Raw genomic sequence first — 18201 nt, forward strand, 5'->3', positions numbered from 1 at the left:
ATGTCTCCAACTTGAGGGTGGTGAAAGGTGCTCGGGATCCCAGGGACAGTGACGACCTGGGGCTAGACCCCCTAATTCAGCTTGGTCCCCTACTCCTCTGGAGTAACTCACCATGCATGGCTGTATCTTTTGTGCATCGCAACGCCCCCAGAGACGTCCAGCAGGGGGTATGAATGGGACTAAAATCCAGTCACAACCTCTGGTGCGGGACCATGCCCCTTAGAGGAGCCAAGGTGCCCTGTGTGCCAACCCCACATCATCAGAGGCTTTGCTCCCATCTGTACAGAGGCCCCACACAGGCTGGTGGCAGCCTGTACCTCCTCCTGTGCTGAGCACCTTATTTAATGCTAAAGCGCATTACAATGGTTATCTTCTCTGAGACTGACCGTAAGAACACAAGGATGAAGACCCTCAAGACCAGAGAGGTCAAGTGACTTGCTAAGGTCACAAAGCAGGTCTGTGCCAGAACCAGGCTGTGGGCTACGGGCTGCTGCCTCCCAAGGCCAGGTGTCCGTGGGCCCTACCCTCTGTGTGCTTGATGATGTTCTCCAGCAGCAGCGGGTATTTGGTGAGCCGCTGCATCTCGGAGATGATGAGGTCTCGAAGCTGTAGTCGCCGGCACTGAGGGTGGCTCTCGGCCTCCTACAGGGAAGGACGCACAGAGGAAGATGGCAGCCCGGGTTAGGAGCTGGCTTGTGGGCTCAGGACCCACAGGACGGGACAGATGCTAAATAGGTCCTAATTCCAGAAGAGTCACTCAGAAATGGTGGTGGCAGCTTCTTGCTTTGATATTTAGGAAAAAGCTGGTGGGGGCAGAAAGACAATAGCCCAAGAAAGGGATACGGTCAAGGCACATAAAGCAAGGATTATTCCCACTTTATAAGCAAAAAAATTGAGATCCATCTGAGTAAATACAGGCATTAGTAGGTGAGCAAGGCCATCTGATAGCAAGGCTGGTGTCTCTGTATTGAGAGCGGGTATATGTCAGTGTTTCTGAAGAGGCGGCCTGGGGAGGGTGTGGATGGAGCAGAATTGCTGGTCACCAACCCTGGTAGAGAGAAGAGGCCAAGGTACCTGGAGCTGGGGGCCAGCGGGGCAGTCTGGGAGATAGTGGGTTGACCTGGTAAACTCTCCCCCTCGGCCTCACTGAGCTAAGACTGGACTGGCTGGTTTCAGCCGTGACAAGTACAGGCCAAGCGTACCTGCATGAAGAGCTGAAACCGGCTCTCCTTGCGCTGCCTGGTCTTGATCAGCTCCAGAGCGATGGACTGATAGGAGCAGAACTGTGCGGCCACCTCCTGGAGCTCCTCCCGGGCAGGGCCGTCGAACTGACAGGGAGAATGGACACCATACAGCCCACCTCACACCCTTGCTTGGAACCTCTCCCCCCCTTCCTCCAAGGCCTCCCCAGGGCCTGGGCAGCCATACCCGAGCCAGCATGAGGTCACTGACTTCTTTGATAATGGGGCCCTCCTCCCGGAGCTTCCTCATAGCTTCACACCAGGAATCTGGGGGCAAGGAGAGAAGACAGAGCGCCTGGGGTTGAGCTGTGTGGCCAGGCCCTTGGTGATGGGGGAAAGAGGTCTCTGAGGGTCGTGCCATGGGGGCAGGGTCTGGGAGACACTTCACACATGGGGGAGTTGGAATGCTGGCTTCAGGCTGGGCATCAGGTTCTCCCACCAAAGAGAAGAGGCAGGGGCTATGTGCTCAGGGGTCCTGGCATGTGGGCAGCAGGCTGGCCAGGGGTGGGGGCGGGCAGGGAGCTCCTCACTGTGGATCTCGATGAGCTCGGGAAGGTTGGGAAAGAGCCGGGCCAGCTCCTCTCGGGGCAGCAGGCCCTCCTTCTTCATCCGCTGGTAGAAGATCAGGTCCAGGACCCGGAGTGTGCGCAGATGGGACGCCTCGGTCACGAACAGCTCTGAGCAGGTGCAGGAATAAGGAGGGCCAAAGAGACAGCGGGACAGTCGTCAGCAAGGATATACTGGGACCTCTCCTGAAGGCCAGGATGGAGGTGGTCCTCATAGGAATCACAGCATGGGCCGGCCATGCCCTAAGGCCCCACCCTCTCTCTCTACCACCCTGTGTGTCGGAGGTGCTCTGCACCTGTTACCACATGAGTCAGTGTGGAAGTAGGGAGAGGCAGCTGGTCTCACCATTGATGACCTCCTGCCGGTCAATCTCCCTCTGGCTCAGCCTGGCCACCACGTCCTTGCCCACTGTGTGCTGCCAGTTCTGGGCGTCTGGCTCTGGCTCCAGGTCAGACAGCTGGCCCAGATCGTCTTCTAGAAGGTTGGGGAGGAGGGGGTCTGTGCAGAACCCCAAGTTGGGGGACTCAATACTCCTGGGGGAAAAGAGGTGGCGGCTCAGTGCCACACGGAGGAAGAGGTCAAACGTGGGGTGTGTCCCCCACTCCCCTGCCCAACCTGCTTGTCCTGGGCCCTCGGAAACCAGGGAGCCAGGAAGAGGAGTTGCACCGCCAACAGGCCCGCAGAAGGCACGGCTGGGTTGGGGACACCTAACAGAGACGCTGCTGCGCCCATCACTCACCTGCGGCCCATTTTGGGGGTGAAGGGAGGGGTTGGGTTCTCAAGAGACCTGTGGAGAGAATGTCAACTCTGAGCCACCCTCGGCTGCCTGGCCCCCAAGATACCAGTGGGCGGAGCCCTCCCCGAGCCCCGCCCACCTGGTGGAGAGGCTGGAGGCAGACGAGGAGGCTGACTGGTGCAGGCGGGCGGCCTCCGCGGCGGCGTCCATGTCCACGTCGCTGCGAGAGCGGGGCACGTTCTCCGCCTTCCGGGACCGCTTCATCTCCTCCCGGCCCTTCAGGCTCTCAGACCGGCCCAGGCGAATCTCTGAGCGTGAACTGGGTGGAAACAGCAAGAGACCTTGGGGTCTCACATCTGACCAGCTCTGACCTGCTACTCCATCTCAGGGCCTGCCTCGGCACTGCAGGCTTCCACTCCAAACACCAGACCCAACGTGCCCAAACTCCCCGTGGCAGACGCTGCTCAGTGACAAACCGCTTTTACTACAGACTCCTTCCTCTCCCCAGCTAGGCTTGATGGACAGAGCCTCTCATCTTCCTCTTTCCTTTAAAAAATTTTTTATTTATTTATCTTTTGGGTGTGCTGGGTCTTTGTTGCTATGTGGGCTCTTCTCTAGTTGCGGTGTGCATGGGCTTCTTACTGTGGTGGCTTGTCTTGTTGAAGAGCACGGGCTCTAGGGCATGCAAGCTTCAGAAGCTTCAGGGTTGGGCTCATCACCTGTGGTTCCCAGGCTCAACAGTGGTGGCCCCGCGGGCTTAGCTGCTCCGCGGCATGTAGGATCTTCCCAGACCAGGGATCGAACCCATGTCTCCCGCACTGGCAGGCAGATACTTTACCACTGAGCCACCAGGGAAGCCTTCATCTTCCTCCTGACTGATCAGAAAGGGATCCCAAAAGGAAGCTAAAATCTGGGACTTGATAGAATCAGACTTGTGGTGTATCTGGATGCCAAAGGCCCTGAGTCCCCATCAGGCTGCTGTGGACACCAAAGTCTATCACCAGGAACCATGAGGTCCTACCCTCCCTGACCCCGCCGTCTCCTGGCCGGCTCACCTGGCCCTCTGCTCTGGAACGGGTTGGTGCCCACCCGTTCCAGGGCACCAGAGTCCAGGAGAGCTGGACTCTGCTCGAGGCACAGCTCTCCTTGTACAAGTACCCCCTCACATACTCTTTAGCATTCTCCATACTGCCTGTCAGAAAAGTCTATCTGAATTCCCACCCCTCCAGTTGCGATGTGGATAGTGGATTTCTTCTGTTCTTATCCTGAGAGCATCCTTTCTAGGCTTCCAGCCCCCTCGGAGCAGAGCAGCTTGGAAGGGTCCTTCAGGGGCATGCTTACTGATGGGCAGAAACCTGCTCCCTGGCCTGCCATTCTTGGTCACTGAGTGTCTGTGGGGCTTGAGATGCTGACGACTGGGTGCTGCTCTTTTTCAAGTCCTGCAGTGCATCAGCCCTGTGACAGCTGGCATCTCTGACCCCTAGCTGCCCCAGGATGGTGCCTCCCCCCATGGCCCTGCTGGGCTGGTTCTTTGCTGACATTATTGCTAATCTATTTGCTGCTCTGCATCTAGGACCACAGAAGGCCTGGGGAGTCTGGAGAGTTCTTAATAGCACAGCAGACTGCTGCAGAGAAGGAGCCAAATGGCCTGGTCTCCATTCATCAAGTCTGAACTGCCAAGGGATCCAAATGCCGCTCCCCTCTGGGTTCCAACAGTTTGTCTGCAGGGTTAGAACCCACACTGTCAGCTGATCCCCTACTGAACTCACTCCTTGAAGCCTGTCAGGACAATGCCAATACAGACTACCTCAAAACACTTGCACCAGTGCCCCACAATGGGTCACTTGAGCATCTCTCATCAAACCTTGTGCAATGAGGTTCCTGGGGCTTCTTTCAAGTACCCAGAAGTGAGCAATGATCCCAAGAAGGAAGGCATACAACCCTTCTCTAGCCACAAGTTCCTAGGTTACCGCTGTCTAGAACTGGGGGCTTCTTATACCTGTTTAGTTTCTACAAAAACCTTTGACACACTACGCTGCCGATGTCATTTCTTCCAAGACTGTCAGTGAATTTATAATCACCAAATCCAAACGCTTCTGCCAGGATCCTATCCTCACCAATGTCTCAGGGAAAATTTACCTAACAACTTTAAGAATACGTTTACAAATGGTCTCAAATATTTCCTCAAAGTGCTGACAATATATCTTATAATTGTATATTTGATATATCTCTAAGATCACACCTACCTCAGCAATCATATAATTTGTATACTTAATTTACTCAATAACATTAGAACTCAACCTCTGTTGTTGTTTTGTTGTTTAGTTGCTAAGTTTTGTCTGACTCTTTGCAACCCCATGGACTGTAGCCTGCCAGGCCCCTCTGTCCAGGGGACTTCCCCAGGCAAGAATACTGGAGGGGGTTGCTGCTTCTTTCTCTAGGGGATCTCAGCCTCTGACCCCGGCACAAATCTAACCTTTATCTTGCCTAAATCTTTGTTAATTCTCACTATGGCAAAACCTTTTAACATATATTAAGCTTACAAAGGCTTAGTATAAACAGAACGGAGTAACCCTGCACACAAGCAGGAATTCTGATAACTAGTTACTTCAGGGGTAAATGAATGGTTTGATTGTGCAGGCTGATTCATGCCTTTGGGCCTGCATATAGTGCAGCTCAGCAGTGTACACAGGAACTAGTTTTGCACACACAGACCACATTTATTATACCTCAAGTGTGACTTAAGGAAGGTGCAAGGATGTTTCTGACTACAGGCAGTTTTTACTTTAAGTGCTGGCTGTAGAATGTTAGACCTAACTTGATGGTTGTCACGTCACAGTCAAGAGCAAGTCCGAGAGTACGTGTCAATGCCAGAGAAGGGTTCTTCTTCGAACCCGGCCAGAGATGGAGAACGTGAGCAATACCACAGCCTCTGCTCCCCTTGTTCTTCTAGAAGAACACTTCATTTTGAATAAATGGCCTTGATACACTCTTTGGTGATGTGGATATCTGATGCCCATTATGCTATCTGCCTTTATAGCACCCAACAGAACCTCATCTTTAGCTCTCTTCTTCATGGGCACCAAAGACTGTCTTAACCCGACTTCCTTACTTTCCAAGATTCCCCTTCGCCAGCCCCTGCACCCTCCACCCCACCTGCACTCTTCCCTAGCTGTATCATTCCGGGCTTCCTGACTACTTGCTTTAGAACACAGTCTAGCTCATTCTCAGTGTGGAGGCTGCTGAGTGGCCAGGGAGTGAATCCACAGGAATTTTAAAGGCACATGATTCCTGCCGGAAGGTCGGGGGCCCTGCTCTCTCGCCTGCTGGCCTGATCACCAGCACACAGTATGTCTTCTTTTGAAGACACCCAGGCAGGAAGGTTGGGGGAGAGGGAGAGAGCACTACAGCAGGAGCCTTACAGTATAGTGGGGGGGTGAGGTAGCTGGCACTGAGCCCTGCTCCGCCCCTGCCAGTGCTCCCCTCTCTGGGCAGCCAGCAGGCCCCGTCCAGCCACTGTTACCTGTTGCTCTCCAGCAGGTCCTCGGGAAAGCTTCCTGTTGAGAGGCGCTGCGTCCCGGGTTCCGGGGCGTCGTACTGCTGGTTGTTCTCAAAGTGCTGAATGATGTTCCTCACGTTGCCCGGTTTGACTGGAAGCAGAAAGATAATGAAAGATACTCTGCTTTCAGTTCAGGGACGACTCCTCAGGGCCCTCGCTCCCCTCAAGCCCAGAAGACAGTGATGAGTAAGCGTGGGTGAGAACAGCATGGGGCTGAAGTCAGGAGACCCGGTTCCGGTTCTGGCTCTTCCACTGTGGGGTGTGGCACGCGCAGTCCCCCACCTTTCTGGGGCTACTCTTTCTTCAGGTGCAAAATGAGAGGCTTTGGAAATACATTTGCGCTGCATATTTCTTTTGGCTCGCACATTCTTTATTACAATGACTCTCACACTTAAGAATCGTTACTAGGTTTCTAGGTTTTTCCCAAGAGCCATATACAGGCTTAAAAAATAGCCAGGAAGACCAAAAACACATCTACCTGTAATTTGGCCAGGTTGCCAAATTATACCAAGCACTTCTCAAATTTATACCACTTTCAGAGTTCGCTATTGTGTTTTTCCTCGACTTGCCTTCCTGTTCTTTCTGCCTCTACTCCTGCCTCTTCATCTCCATCATTAAAGAATCAGACACTTCATTACCAGTGGTGGGTGGGGAGTGGGTCTTAGAAGGACAGATGTCACTCTCTGGCATTCAAAGCTAAGACAAAAGAGAGCTGTCTGTGTTCCAAGTAGAGAGGGCATCTAAGAGTAAAAAGGCGTAGGTGATATTACCACATGGAGACCCTGGAGAAGAGAGCTCAGGCTGGGGGCTCAGTGGCTCCCATCTTCAAAGAGGATTTGCTAAGCTCCAGGTCCAGGCTGTCAGAACAAGAGATGGGCTAAAGATGCCACTCTGCCTGGACCAACAGGAAGGATAAGTGGGATGCAGAAGGTAAGACAAATATCCCTGGGTGCCAGGCCCTGATCCTATCTGTACTCACCAGAGACTCTGCCATCGACATACACAAATCTAAATCTCCCTGTGGATCTAAACCTGAGACTCATAAGAAAATTTCCAAGCCAGAAGAAACAGGAAAACATTTAACTGGGCTCTTCAAAGCTCACCATTCCACATCCTTTAGACAGGTAACGCTTTTCTGAAACTGCAGAATAGGTGGCTGTGTGTATGTGGTAGGAGTCAAGGCTGTTGCCATCACTCTCATTTTGGAGGTTAGAGTCAGAGCCGCCTGTCCCAGACTGAATGTACACCTGGGCCCTGGGGCAACTGCAGCAGCCAGGGGCAGCTGTGCAGCCACAGCCCGGAGCATCCCTGGCTGGGGGATGATGCGGGAGCCTGGGAACGTCCTAGAACACAGCAACTCCGGGCAGAGCCCATTGTTCCCCCTCCCCTGGGCCACTTGGAAAAGGCCCAGTTCTTGGGATATAGTTACACCCTAGCTTACACCCCAGACAAGGAACAGGTGTGGCCCTGAGATTTGGTATAACTGAATAACCCAGAGTAACAGGGGAAAAAACACATAGATAGGAACGCATTTTTGAAAAGAGCAAAGTTTTTACCAGCAGCCTTTGCTCTCCTTCCTCCATTCTCTGCATAACAATGAAACAAAGTAAAAGTGAATTATACGTCACTAACAATCAGATACACTAACTAATAAACCAGGCTAATGGCTGATGATCATAAATGGCAAGTTTCTCAGTAAATGAGGTTTTCTAGCTTTGGTGGGTGTTTGGTTTTAGATGTGCATACAGATTTGTCTGATGTCCTGGGAACTTGGGAACACCAAATCAAATCAAGAGATGACAATAGAAAGATCTGACTCAAAGAGATGGTGAATACCCAGCATCCTTATCCTGCTCCTGGGATCAGCAACTCCACCGTGGGTGTTCCTGGCCCCTCACAGGCTGACTCAAAGCAAGCAGCCGGGGCAGGTCTTAGGCATGATGCTTACCTCATGCCCACCTCAAGGAGGGTGGATGGGAGGAAGTATGTGCTGAGAAATAAAAGTCTGTGTTTCAAGGCCATTTTTTCATTTTTTCCATTGTTTTACAGACTCCCCCCTTCCCTGTCCCAATAATTCTTTACTTTTATTGTTTATAATAGCATAACAAGGCTAGGGATTTAACTTTAAAAATAACTTTGAAAATCATTATTCTAAATCATCGTTTTATATAAAGTGAATTCTAGCAATTGATTAAACTTCTGACTGCATCTCACTGCTCTCTCTCCCCTTGATTTACTATCGAACCTAGAGAATATTAATCACTTAATTAATTCTAAGCATATGGACTTCACGGATGGGAAAGGAACCTGTCCAACTCCAGGTTCTAAGTTTCTTTGGGTTAATGCCAATTATATATGTATTTATTTTTAAAAATACACAGATTTTAGAAGATATTAGGTCCTCTAATATACACACATTAAGGTCATTCTTTTTCAATGTTGCAGTGACACTGGCAAAGTTTTAAGAGTCAGAAGAGATGCAAGTGCTACAGAGAAGGGCTTAAGCAAAGGAGATGACAGAAATTAAAATACCTCAAGGCAAAACTGCTGAAGACCCATTATTAGCTAAAAAACAAACAAACAAAGAAAACCCACCTAACATTCAAAAAATGAGGATTTTATTACAGCAACTGAAAACAAAAACCTGGGGAGCTTGTGCAGGACATTTCAGTGTGAGAGTTCCCCTCACTTACACAGAGCCTGGACTCTTGGAGCTACCCACAGAGAGGTGACAGAACGAGAAAGGCCCCAGGTCGCGGAACATCGCGGAGGGCCCAGGAGCTGGCCTCTGCCAGCACCGCCAGGAGGAGCAGTACCTGGGGGGCGGCGCGGCCCCTCCCACCCTGCATCAGGCAGTATGTGCCCAGTGTGCGGGCAGGAGCCCCTGGCAGGGGCTTGTCCTGGGGAGCTTTAGCAGCATGGAGCCACACACAAGAGCAATGGAGTGCGGAAAGGGAGGAAGGATGGGCAGAACGGGAGAAGATGAAGGAGAGGGGAAGGAAAGGACTTGGAAAATGGAAACTCAATGCTAATGAAAAGAAAAACCCAAATAAAATGGTCCTTTTACCTTCCACAGGGGACAAGGGAATATAAAATGCTAAAAGAAAACAAACAAAAACAAAAGCAAACCATGAAAAATCAAATTAATGTTTCGAGTCAAAATAAAAATTACATCAAGCTGGGAAAATGAAAGGTAGTGGCAAAAACCGGGATTGATCTAGTGGAGTCCCCTCCTCCCTGCCTTCCTCAGGCAGTGATTTCAGGAAAGGCAGGAGGCCTGCACCACGGTCCTTCCCAGATTTCCAAGACTAACATGGGGATCTTAGGATAACTGGGAGCGCCAGCAGCAACGCCAGACAAACGACACACAGCTGGGAAGAGATTGGTGACAGGATCCACGGAGGTCTGGGTTTCTGATGGCATGAGGGAGCCTCTGGGTCCCAAACCTGCCCTCTTTCCACTCAGTTCAGCTTAACAGTCATTGAAACCCTCCATCAAGGGCCTATAATTGCTCCCAACACACAGGCCCTCAGGAGGACAGACAAGTCCATGGGTGAAGATGAAGGAGGCCCCAACTGTCAATAGGGCAGTCTTTCCAAGGAGAGGGATACCCCTCTGCATGGTTATTCGGTATCTCTGAGCTCCTAGACCTAAGCACTGGCACGACCTCCGTGGCTCTGGAGCAGGACCCTGTACCTCAGGAGCCCGTGCTGGGTGTGGCAAGGATGCAGGAGCACTGAGAGGAAGCTGACCTTGGAGTTCAGGTCTCTGGCTCCCAGAAGCACAGGAAGGCCGCCTGCTAACGTACTGGCCTTGAAGGGCCAGAGGCCCCTACCCAAGGCTTTGCTCCCCGAATACTCACTGCTCTGGGAAGAGGTTTTGGGCTTCCCGATGTACTTGAGAATGGGGTTTCGCTTCTTGTCCTCCAAGGCATCCTTGTCTTTCTTGGAATTGCTGCTCTGCTGAGACAAGAAACACTAGGGTTTGTAGAAGGCCTCGGGAGCCAGATTGGGCACTGATCACCTGGCCACTTCCCTTAAGACTGGCCCTAAACAAGCAGCTGGTGGAAGACTCATGCTTGTACCCTAACTAGCACATTTGCTTCTGGCCAGGGACTGGAGGGAGGGGGAGAGAGATCTAGTCTGGCAATTCTTAATGACTCCGTGTCCAAAGGCAGCAGGACGAGCCAGGCAACCGGAGAGGGCTCTTCTGGCTGCCTCAGTGCAGGGATCTCGCCAAGAGATGCTCCTGTCTTGGGGAGCTCTGTCACCTTCTTGGTTTTTGGGAAGAAGGGTAGCCACTTGTCTTTGTCAGGAGCGGACTGGGCCTTTTCAGCCGTGTTGGGAGGTCGTGTTTCTCGAAGACGGATGCCCGCATGGCTCATGTAGGTATTGAGGGCGAAGCCCATGGGGCCGCTGTAAGAGAGAAGCAGGTGGTGAATCGGAAGCCGGTGGAAGGGCTGGGACTCTGCGGGCAGGGTGTGTGTGAGGGTGGAGTGGTGGTGGTGTTTTGACTTGCATGACTCCCAGAAGAAGTCAGAATTCTTTTCCTATGCAGAACTCTGCCCAACCAAGGAAGAGTGGGCAGTAGAAGGACGTATAAGTTCATCAAAACAAAAGCAAATAAGCCACAGGCGTGCCTGGAGGACGGTAGAAGCCCACAGCTAAGGTCCTCAGGCATATACACGGGGCTGGGATGGCAGAGGGATGGGAAGAAAAGCCACCCGGCCCCGGCAAGTCCAGGTAAACTGCCACCACCCACCCCAAGGACACGGAGTAAAGGGTAGAAAGGATTTGTCAAGTTGCTTCCAACTGCCAGAAATGAAACTGTCCTGAGTTCTGTGTTTAAAAATGTATTTGTCTCTCAATGCAGTAGACAGATTATCCACTTTGTGGATTCAGTGAAGCAAATGCTTCAGCCCTGGCTTTCCTCCTCTCTGAAATAAGACTTCTATCCCCATCTTCTCTCCCTTATGAAATGTGTGTATGCTCAAGGAATGCATACTCATTCGAACACTGGCTGCTGAGAAACAAAGGCTTCAAGGGGAAAAAACAGTGCCAACGGAGTACCCCAGCTCCCCTCTGTAGGAACCGCTAACGCAGGCTGATCCTGTCACCGCTCCCTCTTTCGGTGGTTTACGAGAAAGACGTGGGGAGGCAGAGGCAGGGCTGATGTGGGTGGAAAAGAGGAGGCCAGGAATGGGGGTGCTAGCAGCTTGGTGTCCTCACACTGAGGAGCCGGCCCACGTTCCCGGCAGTCAGGCCTGGACCTGTGACCCCCCTGTGCTGTGACACAGACACGTGGGAACTAAGCTCTGACGCTAGGGAGTCCCCTGTCCTTGGCAGAGACGCACCGCCCAGTAGCTCAGCCCCACTCCTTCCACCTTGAAACCATACAGACTCACTCACCTCCTGTCTTCCTCGTATTTGGACCTGGAACAAAAGAGAGAACCAATGACTCAGATTGCAAAGGCAGAGGCTCGTCCGCCTGTGCAAGACTGCGAGGAGGGTAAGTCCTTTCCTAGAGGAAGGGAGGGTGTCTGGGAGGGGAGCAGGATGAGGAAAGGTCAGACTCAGACCCGTTCTCAGCTCTGGAGCCAGCCTGGGGCTCAGGAGGTGGGGGTTCTCACTGCTCTGAGGGACTCAGTTAGCAGAGTGACAATGATGAGGGTACCGTTCTGGCTGAAAGGAAGGGGGACTGTGGCAAACATAGCCTCTTGCTTGGTGTCTGTCCAGCCTCTGCAGCTATTACGGAGGAAGAGGCTCCTCTTTGTGTCCACCTAGGACTAAATTAGAAGGGTTGGGCTGGCACTGAGGCAAGAGGAAGGAAGGTGAGGGAGCAGAGATAATACCTTGAAACTTGATTCACAGGACCCATTTACAAGAGAGAAATGACAACAGCAACTAGTATCTGAGTGCTCAGGATGGGCCAGTCTCTTTTCTAAGCTATTTACATGTATAATATTTATACTCAAAATAACCCATGAGTCAGTATTAGATATCCATTTAATGAGGCAAAGGCTTCATTCTTTTAAATAGAAGCCACTGTAAGTAGGGTACCTGTGCTGTCAGGAATAATTTCATACAACTCTGTGGTGCCGACGATCTCAGAACAGGCTGGGCTGCGTTCTGCCTCCGCCCGTGTCACTGGGGTGGGGGCCATCGCCTGGCTGTGGTTCGGGAGACGAAGGCCCAGAAAGACGCAGGCTGAGGCCCGAGGGTTGTTTCCAGACTGTGCCCGCCCCGTGGGGCCTCATCTAGTCTCATCTCCAACTGGGACCTCTTGTCAAATGCCAGGTTCATACACTCAGCTGCCTATTCAAATCTCCAGTCTGATGTCTAAAAAGACCTGAGATTTCTGACACTTGCAAAACTGAGCCCCCAACTTCCTACCACCAAACTGTCCCCCATACAGTTGTCCCTAACTCGACTGATGACACCTTTGTCCTTTTAGGCGTTTAGGTAAGAACATGGAGTCTTCCCTGGTTTTTCTTTCTCTCACATCCTATACATCATTTTTTAGGAAATTTCTCCTGTTGGTTCTACAGTCAAAACACACTTGGAGCTGACCTCTTTCCACAGCCTCCATCACCAAGGCTCTGGCCTGAGCCCTACTGTGTGAGCTACGGGAACCGACTTCCCTGTTTGGAACCCCTCCATGCTCTCCCACCACCGTCCACCCACACTCAAGTCTCACAACTCCAGTGGCTCCTTGTTCACTGACAGAGAAAAACCAAGGGAGTTACAACAGACTCTGCGAGGCTGCACCTCCAGTGACCTCTGACGTCAGCACTGAGTTTCTCAATCTGCTCTGGTCACACTCACCTCCTACTGTTCCTCAAATATGCCCTGGCTGTTCGCTCTGCCTGGGATGCTCGTCCCCCAAGACGTTTCCAAAGATGATGTCCCCATTTTCTTCAGTCGCCTAAGTGTAACTTCCTGGATAAGGCTTTATTTGAAACCGTAACCCACTGGCTTCGGTGCTCCTGACTCCCTCGGCCTGCACTGGCGCAGCCTACTGATTTATCACACACTGCGTTCTCTCCCCACAATCACGTAAGCTCCAGAAGCACTGCTGTTCGTTTACTATGCACCCCAGGAGCCTAGAACAGTGCTCAGCACCAGTGGGGACTCCAGGAATATTTGCTGAATTGAAACAGCAGCAGAGATCATCTAGCCCAACTTTTGTCATTTTAGATGAGACCTGGTGGCTCAGATGGTAAGTAATCTGTCTGTAATGAGGGAGACCGAGGTTTGATCCCTGGGTTGGGAAGATCCCCTGGAGAAGGGCATGGCTACCCACTCTAGTATTCTGGCCTGGAGAATACCCATGGACAGAAGATCCTGGCGGGCTACAGTCCATGGAGTCTCAAAGAGTAGGACTCAACTGCATGACTAAAACTTTCACTTTCAAGGTGGATGAAATGGCTTGATCAAGGTCATACAACTACTCAGAATTCCCTGACGGTCCAGTTGTTAAGATTCAGCACTTCCACTGCAGGGGCCACAGGTCAGATCTCTGATCTAGGTATGAAAACCCTGCATGCCCATGGTGTGACCAAAACAAAACAAGCCACACAGCTACTGAGTGGAGAAGCAGTAGTGGGGTGAAAATCCATGTCTACGCCTGGGAGTATCCCCACAAAGTCATTCCAGGAGCCTGGGACATGTTCAGAAAACACGACTGGAAAGAGACAGCCACAGCAGGTGCTCCAGAAGTGCCTACGTTCAGTTAGCTCAGTACTCTGGTGTACTTAGTTAAGAATGGTTCAATTTCCCATGAGCCATCTGCCTCCTGAAGGAACTTCATCCCCTGGAGAATCACAGCGTAGCTCTCACACTCAGCGCCAGATATGACCTTCGAGCAAGAAGGGAGAACCATCAGGGAGAGGCTCCGAAGGGAGCAGAAAGCTCCCTGCGTTCCTGGAGCCTGTGGTTTGTCACAACTACTGGATTACTGTCAGGAGCCCCAGCCTGGGACATGAAGCAGGAGGGTGCGACTCTCCCCATCTTCCAGGGGAAGACAGGTCAGGCACAAAATGGAAGAGGGGAGAGGCTGGGGAACAGACCCATGAACCCACCAATCTGTGCAGCGTGTTGGGGGTGGGAGTGTACTGGAGACTCACAGGATGTCTCCTAGGGCAGCGAGCTGCTTCTCGGCCACCTGGCGCTCGTGGAGAGGGTCCCCATCCAGCTCCAGCAGGTCGTTTTCACCGTATAGGCTGCCCAGCCCCAGGGTGCGCTTTGTTCTGCGCCAGACACACAGAGAGAAAAACAAATGTATACCAAGGTTCAACACTGGACAGGGAGTGAGGTGCGCGCACACACACACACACACACACACACACACACACACACACACCAGGGGAAAGAAAAGGGGCGAGGGGGCAGGGAGGGAGCAGGAGGGTGGGCGCCAGACACCTGTAGTCGTGGATCTGCTCCTGGATCTCAGGCATGGCTGCCTCCTGAGCCTCACAGAGAGCCGCGCGCACATCCTCACTGCTTCGCAGGCGCAGGTCTGTGATGGGGCAGAGGGAAGACAGCAAGGGGAGGGGTGGTGGGGAGCAGGAGGTTACATCAGCTCAGGACCTCCAAGTCTCTTAGCTCCCTGTGGTCCCAGAGGGCAAGCTGGTGTTCTGTCCTCCTGTTAACTAAGGTAAGGGAGGCCTGGACTTACCAGGTCTCTCCTCAACTCAGGACTGGAATCCTGATGTCCAAGCCTCAAGGACAAAAGCATTTTCAGGGTGTTACTCATTAAGTGGGAAACATTAAAGCTCATCTCTGGATGTATCCAGATGCTGTGCTCTGACATCTAGTGCAAACCTCGAAGAGGTCCAGTCTTCCCCCACGGCCCCAGGCCCAGCTTGCCAAGCTGAAAAAGGCAAGGATGCCCCAGCTCCCCACCAGAAACTGGACAGTGCCTTTCCCGTCCCTACATTTGCCCTCTGCCTGTGCCCACAAGCTTCCGGTCATCCGGGCCTGGAAAGTGCCTCTTTTCGAGGGCGGCTTCAAACTCCTACCCTCTAGAAAGCTCCTGGGATTCACCTCTCAGATTGACATCCTCTCCCCACTGCCTCCCTCAGCTCTTCTACTCAGACTTGAGTGAGGAGGGAGCAGAGCAACCAGCTCGTGCACTGGCTCCTCACTGTGTTACTTAAGGAACTCAAACAAAGCAAAACAAAAGAACAAAACCACTCCAGGATTCTGACTCTGCAGGTGGGGTGGAGTGAGGCCCTGGTTTCTGTGTTTTTAAGAAAGAATTCCCCAAGGGATCCTGATGAGTGACCAGTCTAGTAATCTGATTTCCTCTTGGAATAGTTGAGCCAACTGAGGCCCACACAGGTCACGTGGAAGGCTGGGAGAAAAGACCTTGGTCTCCTGATCAAGTCGTGACTCCGCACGACAAGTTCCCAGGCGGGGTGTGTCCTCTGTGCGTGTCCATGGACGACTGCGAGGAGGAACTGTCCCTGTTTCCCCCAGTCTGAGAACAGCTGCCCAAGGCAGGGACTATGTGCTTCCCCCGCACCCCACCCTGAGGGCCCACACAAGACGGACCCACAAGGACATGGACTGACCAAGGAGCCAACTTACCAATTTCTGCCTGTAACATTTCTGGGACCTTCACTCTCAGAGGCTGAAAGACAGAAGGCGGGGGCAGAAGTGGAGAGGTCCACACGCACACCCAAGCGGAGGTGCGAGGCGCCACGTAGGGTCTGAGGGCCGGAGCATCACCTGCGCTCCCCTCTCCCTGCACCCCACGCCCTCCATGCACCTCCCGCCAACTGAATTCTAGGCTAGCGATTTGAGAAGTGGACTCTGAGGTGGCAAGGCAAGCTAGGGCCACACTCTAGGGTAACACCTGTACTCTTCCCACTCTTATTTCAGGGACGTCAGGGTGCATGGAGTGCAAAGGTCCGAAAAAGTGACCTGGGACCAGTTTAGCCACGAGGGGGAAATATTTATGAGGCCACTTGACAGCCTCCCGTTTCTTTCACTCCCAAAGGAGAGCTGGCCTCTGTTACCAAGTCTTCCCATGAGTGCGCTACCTGGCTCTGCTCTACAAGTGCCTGACAACTCGGTCCTCAGGCGGTTCCCTAACAACCAACAGGGAACAACTGGCAGCTCTAACCTCCTTACTCAAGACCCACTGAAGGGAACAAAAATAAAAATCTTGAGGAAAAACAGTTTATTTCCCAATCTCATTAGTCTTAGTAGCTTACTGCCAGATGAACAAAGTCATCTTGGAATTACTTTAGTTGATCAGATTAGAAAGTCCAAGATGGGAACTACCCTCTGCAGGCCAGGGCACTGCCACCAGGTAACCCCGACACATCCCTGGGAGCGACATCCAGAGGCAGAGTGCTCATCCGCCCCAGACACTCTGGGGTCCCCTCCCTCTGAACCCTGCCTTTGGGCAGTAAGAGCAAGTCAGGCCGAGCTTCAGCAATCTGGGCTTGCCTCTTGGCTCACTGATTTCTATCATCTGATGTCTTCATCCCAGGGATGAGCAAGGCAAGGAGAGTTGAAGAAAACCAGGGCACTGATCCAGACGAGACCAATTAGGACATGATGCAAGTTCTTTTCTTCTCTAAACATTTCAGAGAGAGGCAATGTGCATTCTACCTTGCCACGTGTGGAACAAAAGAGGTACAAGAGGAGATCAAAGTTTAGAGACTAGAGCTAGGAGCAGAACCCAGGAATCCTCTTTAAGAATCTGTTTAAATTTGGCCTGAATGCTTTGCTTAGTTTTCCCTCTGCTTCTGAGTGGTCGAAACAATACAGCAAAACTGTAGTCCAATTTATAACTGCCTTACCGCATTTTTCTCTAGGAAAATATTCCAGATGTCTTTTCCCAAGCTTCGGGAATCCTTGGGGTTTGTTTGCTGATAAACTTCTGCACACAGGTAAAAAAGCTAGGAGAGAAAATGGGTTCGAGTGGTGATTCTCAACCCGGAGTCTTTTTGCCCTCCAGGAGACACCCAGTAATGTCTGGTGGCATTTTGGACTGTTACATCTGCTACTGGCATCTCGTGGGTGGAGTACAGTGATGCAGCTAAGATCCTGCAATGCACAAGCCAGCACCCCAAAAGGTCAGTGGTGATGAGGCTGAAAAGCCCTGGCTGAGAGTGTTTCAGAAACCTGTGGTTGATCATTCCCAGCCCTTGGTGTGCACACGCCTCCCCCAACACGATCACTCCCCAACTGTGACTCCTGTCCACATGTGACATTCTGTCTCGTACGTGTTCATCTGTTGTTGTTAAGGGCCTGTGTTTCTCTGTGTTGTACCCCATCTTCCCTCAGGAATGCTCCTGAGATACGAGTGCTCCGGACGTACACGTGGGTGTTCATGGAACACCTGCTGAGCAGACGGATGCTGACTCCGGCTTCTAACAGAGACAGCCCCGGAAAGGAAAGACGGCAGTGCGTGCCAAGGGCAAGAAGCTTATTCTGGAGAACACGACACCAGTCTCTCTCCTTCCTCTCCCTTCCTTTATGAGCAGCTGAGCAGAATGACAGAACCTGGTAAGGCTGCTGGCTCAAAGCACTGTCGCTGTGAACCCTGATCGCCACCCTTCACGATCGATCCTTTGTCGTCACCTTCAGACTGAAGACATTTTATCACCTTGCCTGTCTGCCAAGCTTTCTTGTGGCAACACTGTATATTTACAAGGTCTGCTCTTTAAACCCCCCACGATTCATCTGTATCCACCTTCATTCGAAAAACCCAGAAAGACCATCTCTTCCAAGCAGACTCAGAATGACAGCTTTCTTAGTCTAGCCCTCCCTCCTTCTCCCTGTGCTATCGATACAGACAGCAGCAAAATCCGTTTCACCTAGGTTGCCCCTTCTTTTCTATTCTGTCTTGTCTTCGTGATGCCGGGTCGTGCCTACGGATCTGACTGACCATATCTAGAGCGCAGGGACAGAGGCCAAGCACAAGCAGGCATTCAATTGAGACAGACACCTGCAACTTACCAGGGGACTGGGGTCCGCCTGAGAGAAGATGTACCGCAGAAAAACCCCCAGGTGAGCTGGCCGCGACTTAAGTTTCTCAAAGTCCTGGAATATGATGTCGCTCTGGAAGGCAGAAGGATGGGC

General features: G+C 52.1%; 1 protein-coding gene across 10 annotated transcripts in view; it reads right to left on the minus strand.

Moving 5' to 3' along the window:
• The window catches only part of ARHGEF11 (Rho guanine nucleotide exchange factor 11), a 117111-nt gene that overhangs the window by 10108 nt on the left and 88802 nt on the right, over window positions 1-18201 (minus strand). For 4 of the 10 annotated variants that reach the window (XM_086393411.1, XM_086393410.1, XM_086393406.1 and 1 more), the window contains 17 exons: window positions 18079-18180; window positions 16917-17015; window positions 15694-15736; window positions 14524-14620; window positions 14229-14351; window positions 11512-11535; window positions 10374-10518; window positions 9966-10065; window positions 9171-9200; window positions 6068-6194; window positions 2684-2863; window positions 2548-2595; window positions 2154-2341; window positions 1772-1918; window positions 1429-1508; window positions 1203-1328; window positions 525-642 (listed from right to left, as the gene is read on the minus strand). In XM_086393411.1, the coding sequence (XP_086249537.1) occupies window positions 525-642; window positions 1203-1328; window positions 1429-1508; window positions 1772-1918; window positions 2154-2341; window positions 2548-2595; window positions 2684-2863; window positions 6068-6194; window positions 9171-9200; window positions 9966-10065; window positions 10374-10518; window positions 11512-11535; window positions 14229-14351; window positions 14524-14620; window positions 15694-15736; window positions 16917-17015; window positions 18079-18180 (1777 nt within the window). Of the gene's footprint in view, window positions 1-524; window positions 643-1202; window positions 1329-1428; window positions 1509-1771; window positions 1919-2153; window positions 2342-2547; window positions 2596-2683; window positions 2864-6067; window positions 6195-9170; window positions 9201-9965; window positions 10066-10373; window positions 10519-11511; window positions 11536-12927; window positions 13036-14228; window positions 14352-14523; window positions 14621-15693; window positions 15737-16916; window positions 17016-18078; window positions 18181-18201 lie in introns of those variants that run through there. The other 6 variants (XM_086393412.1, XM_086393407.1, XM_086393413.1 and 3 more) reach the window with 4 other exon arrangements.

Source organism: Bos grunniens, chromosome 3 (assembly GCF_055505025.1).
Source record: "Bos grunniens cultivar Pamir isolate PY7600 chromosome 3, Bosgru_T2T1.0, whole genome shotgun sequence".
Taxonomy (NCBI): Eukaryota; Metazoa; Chordata; class Mammalia; order Artiodactyla; family Bovidae; genus Bos; species Bos grunniens.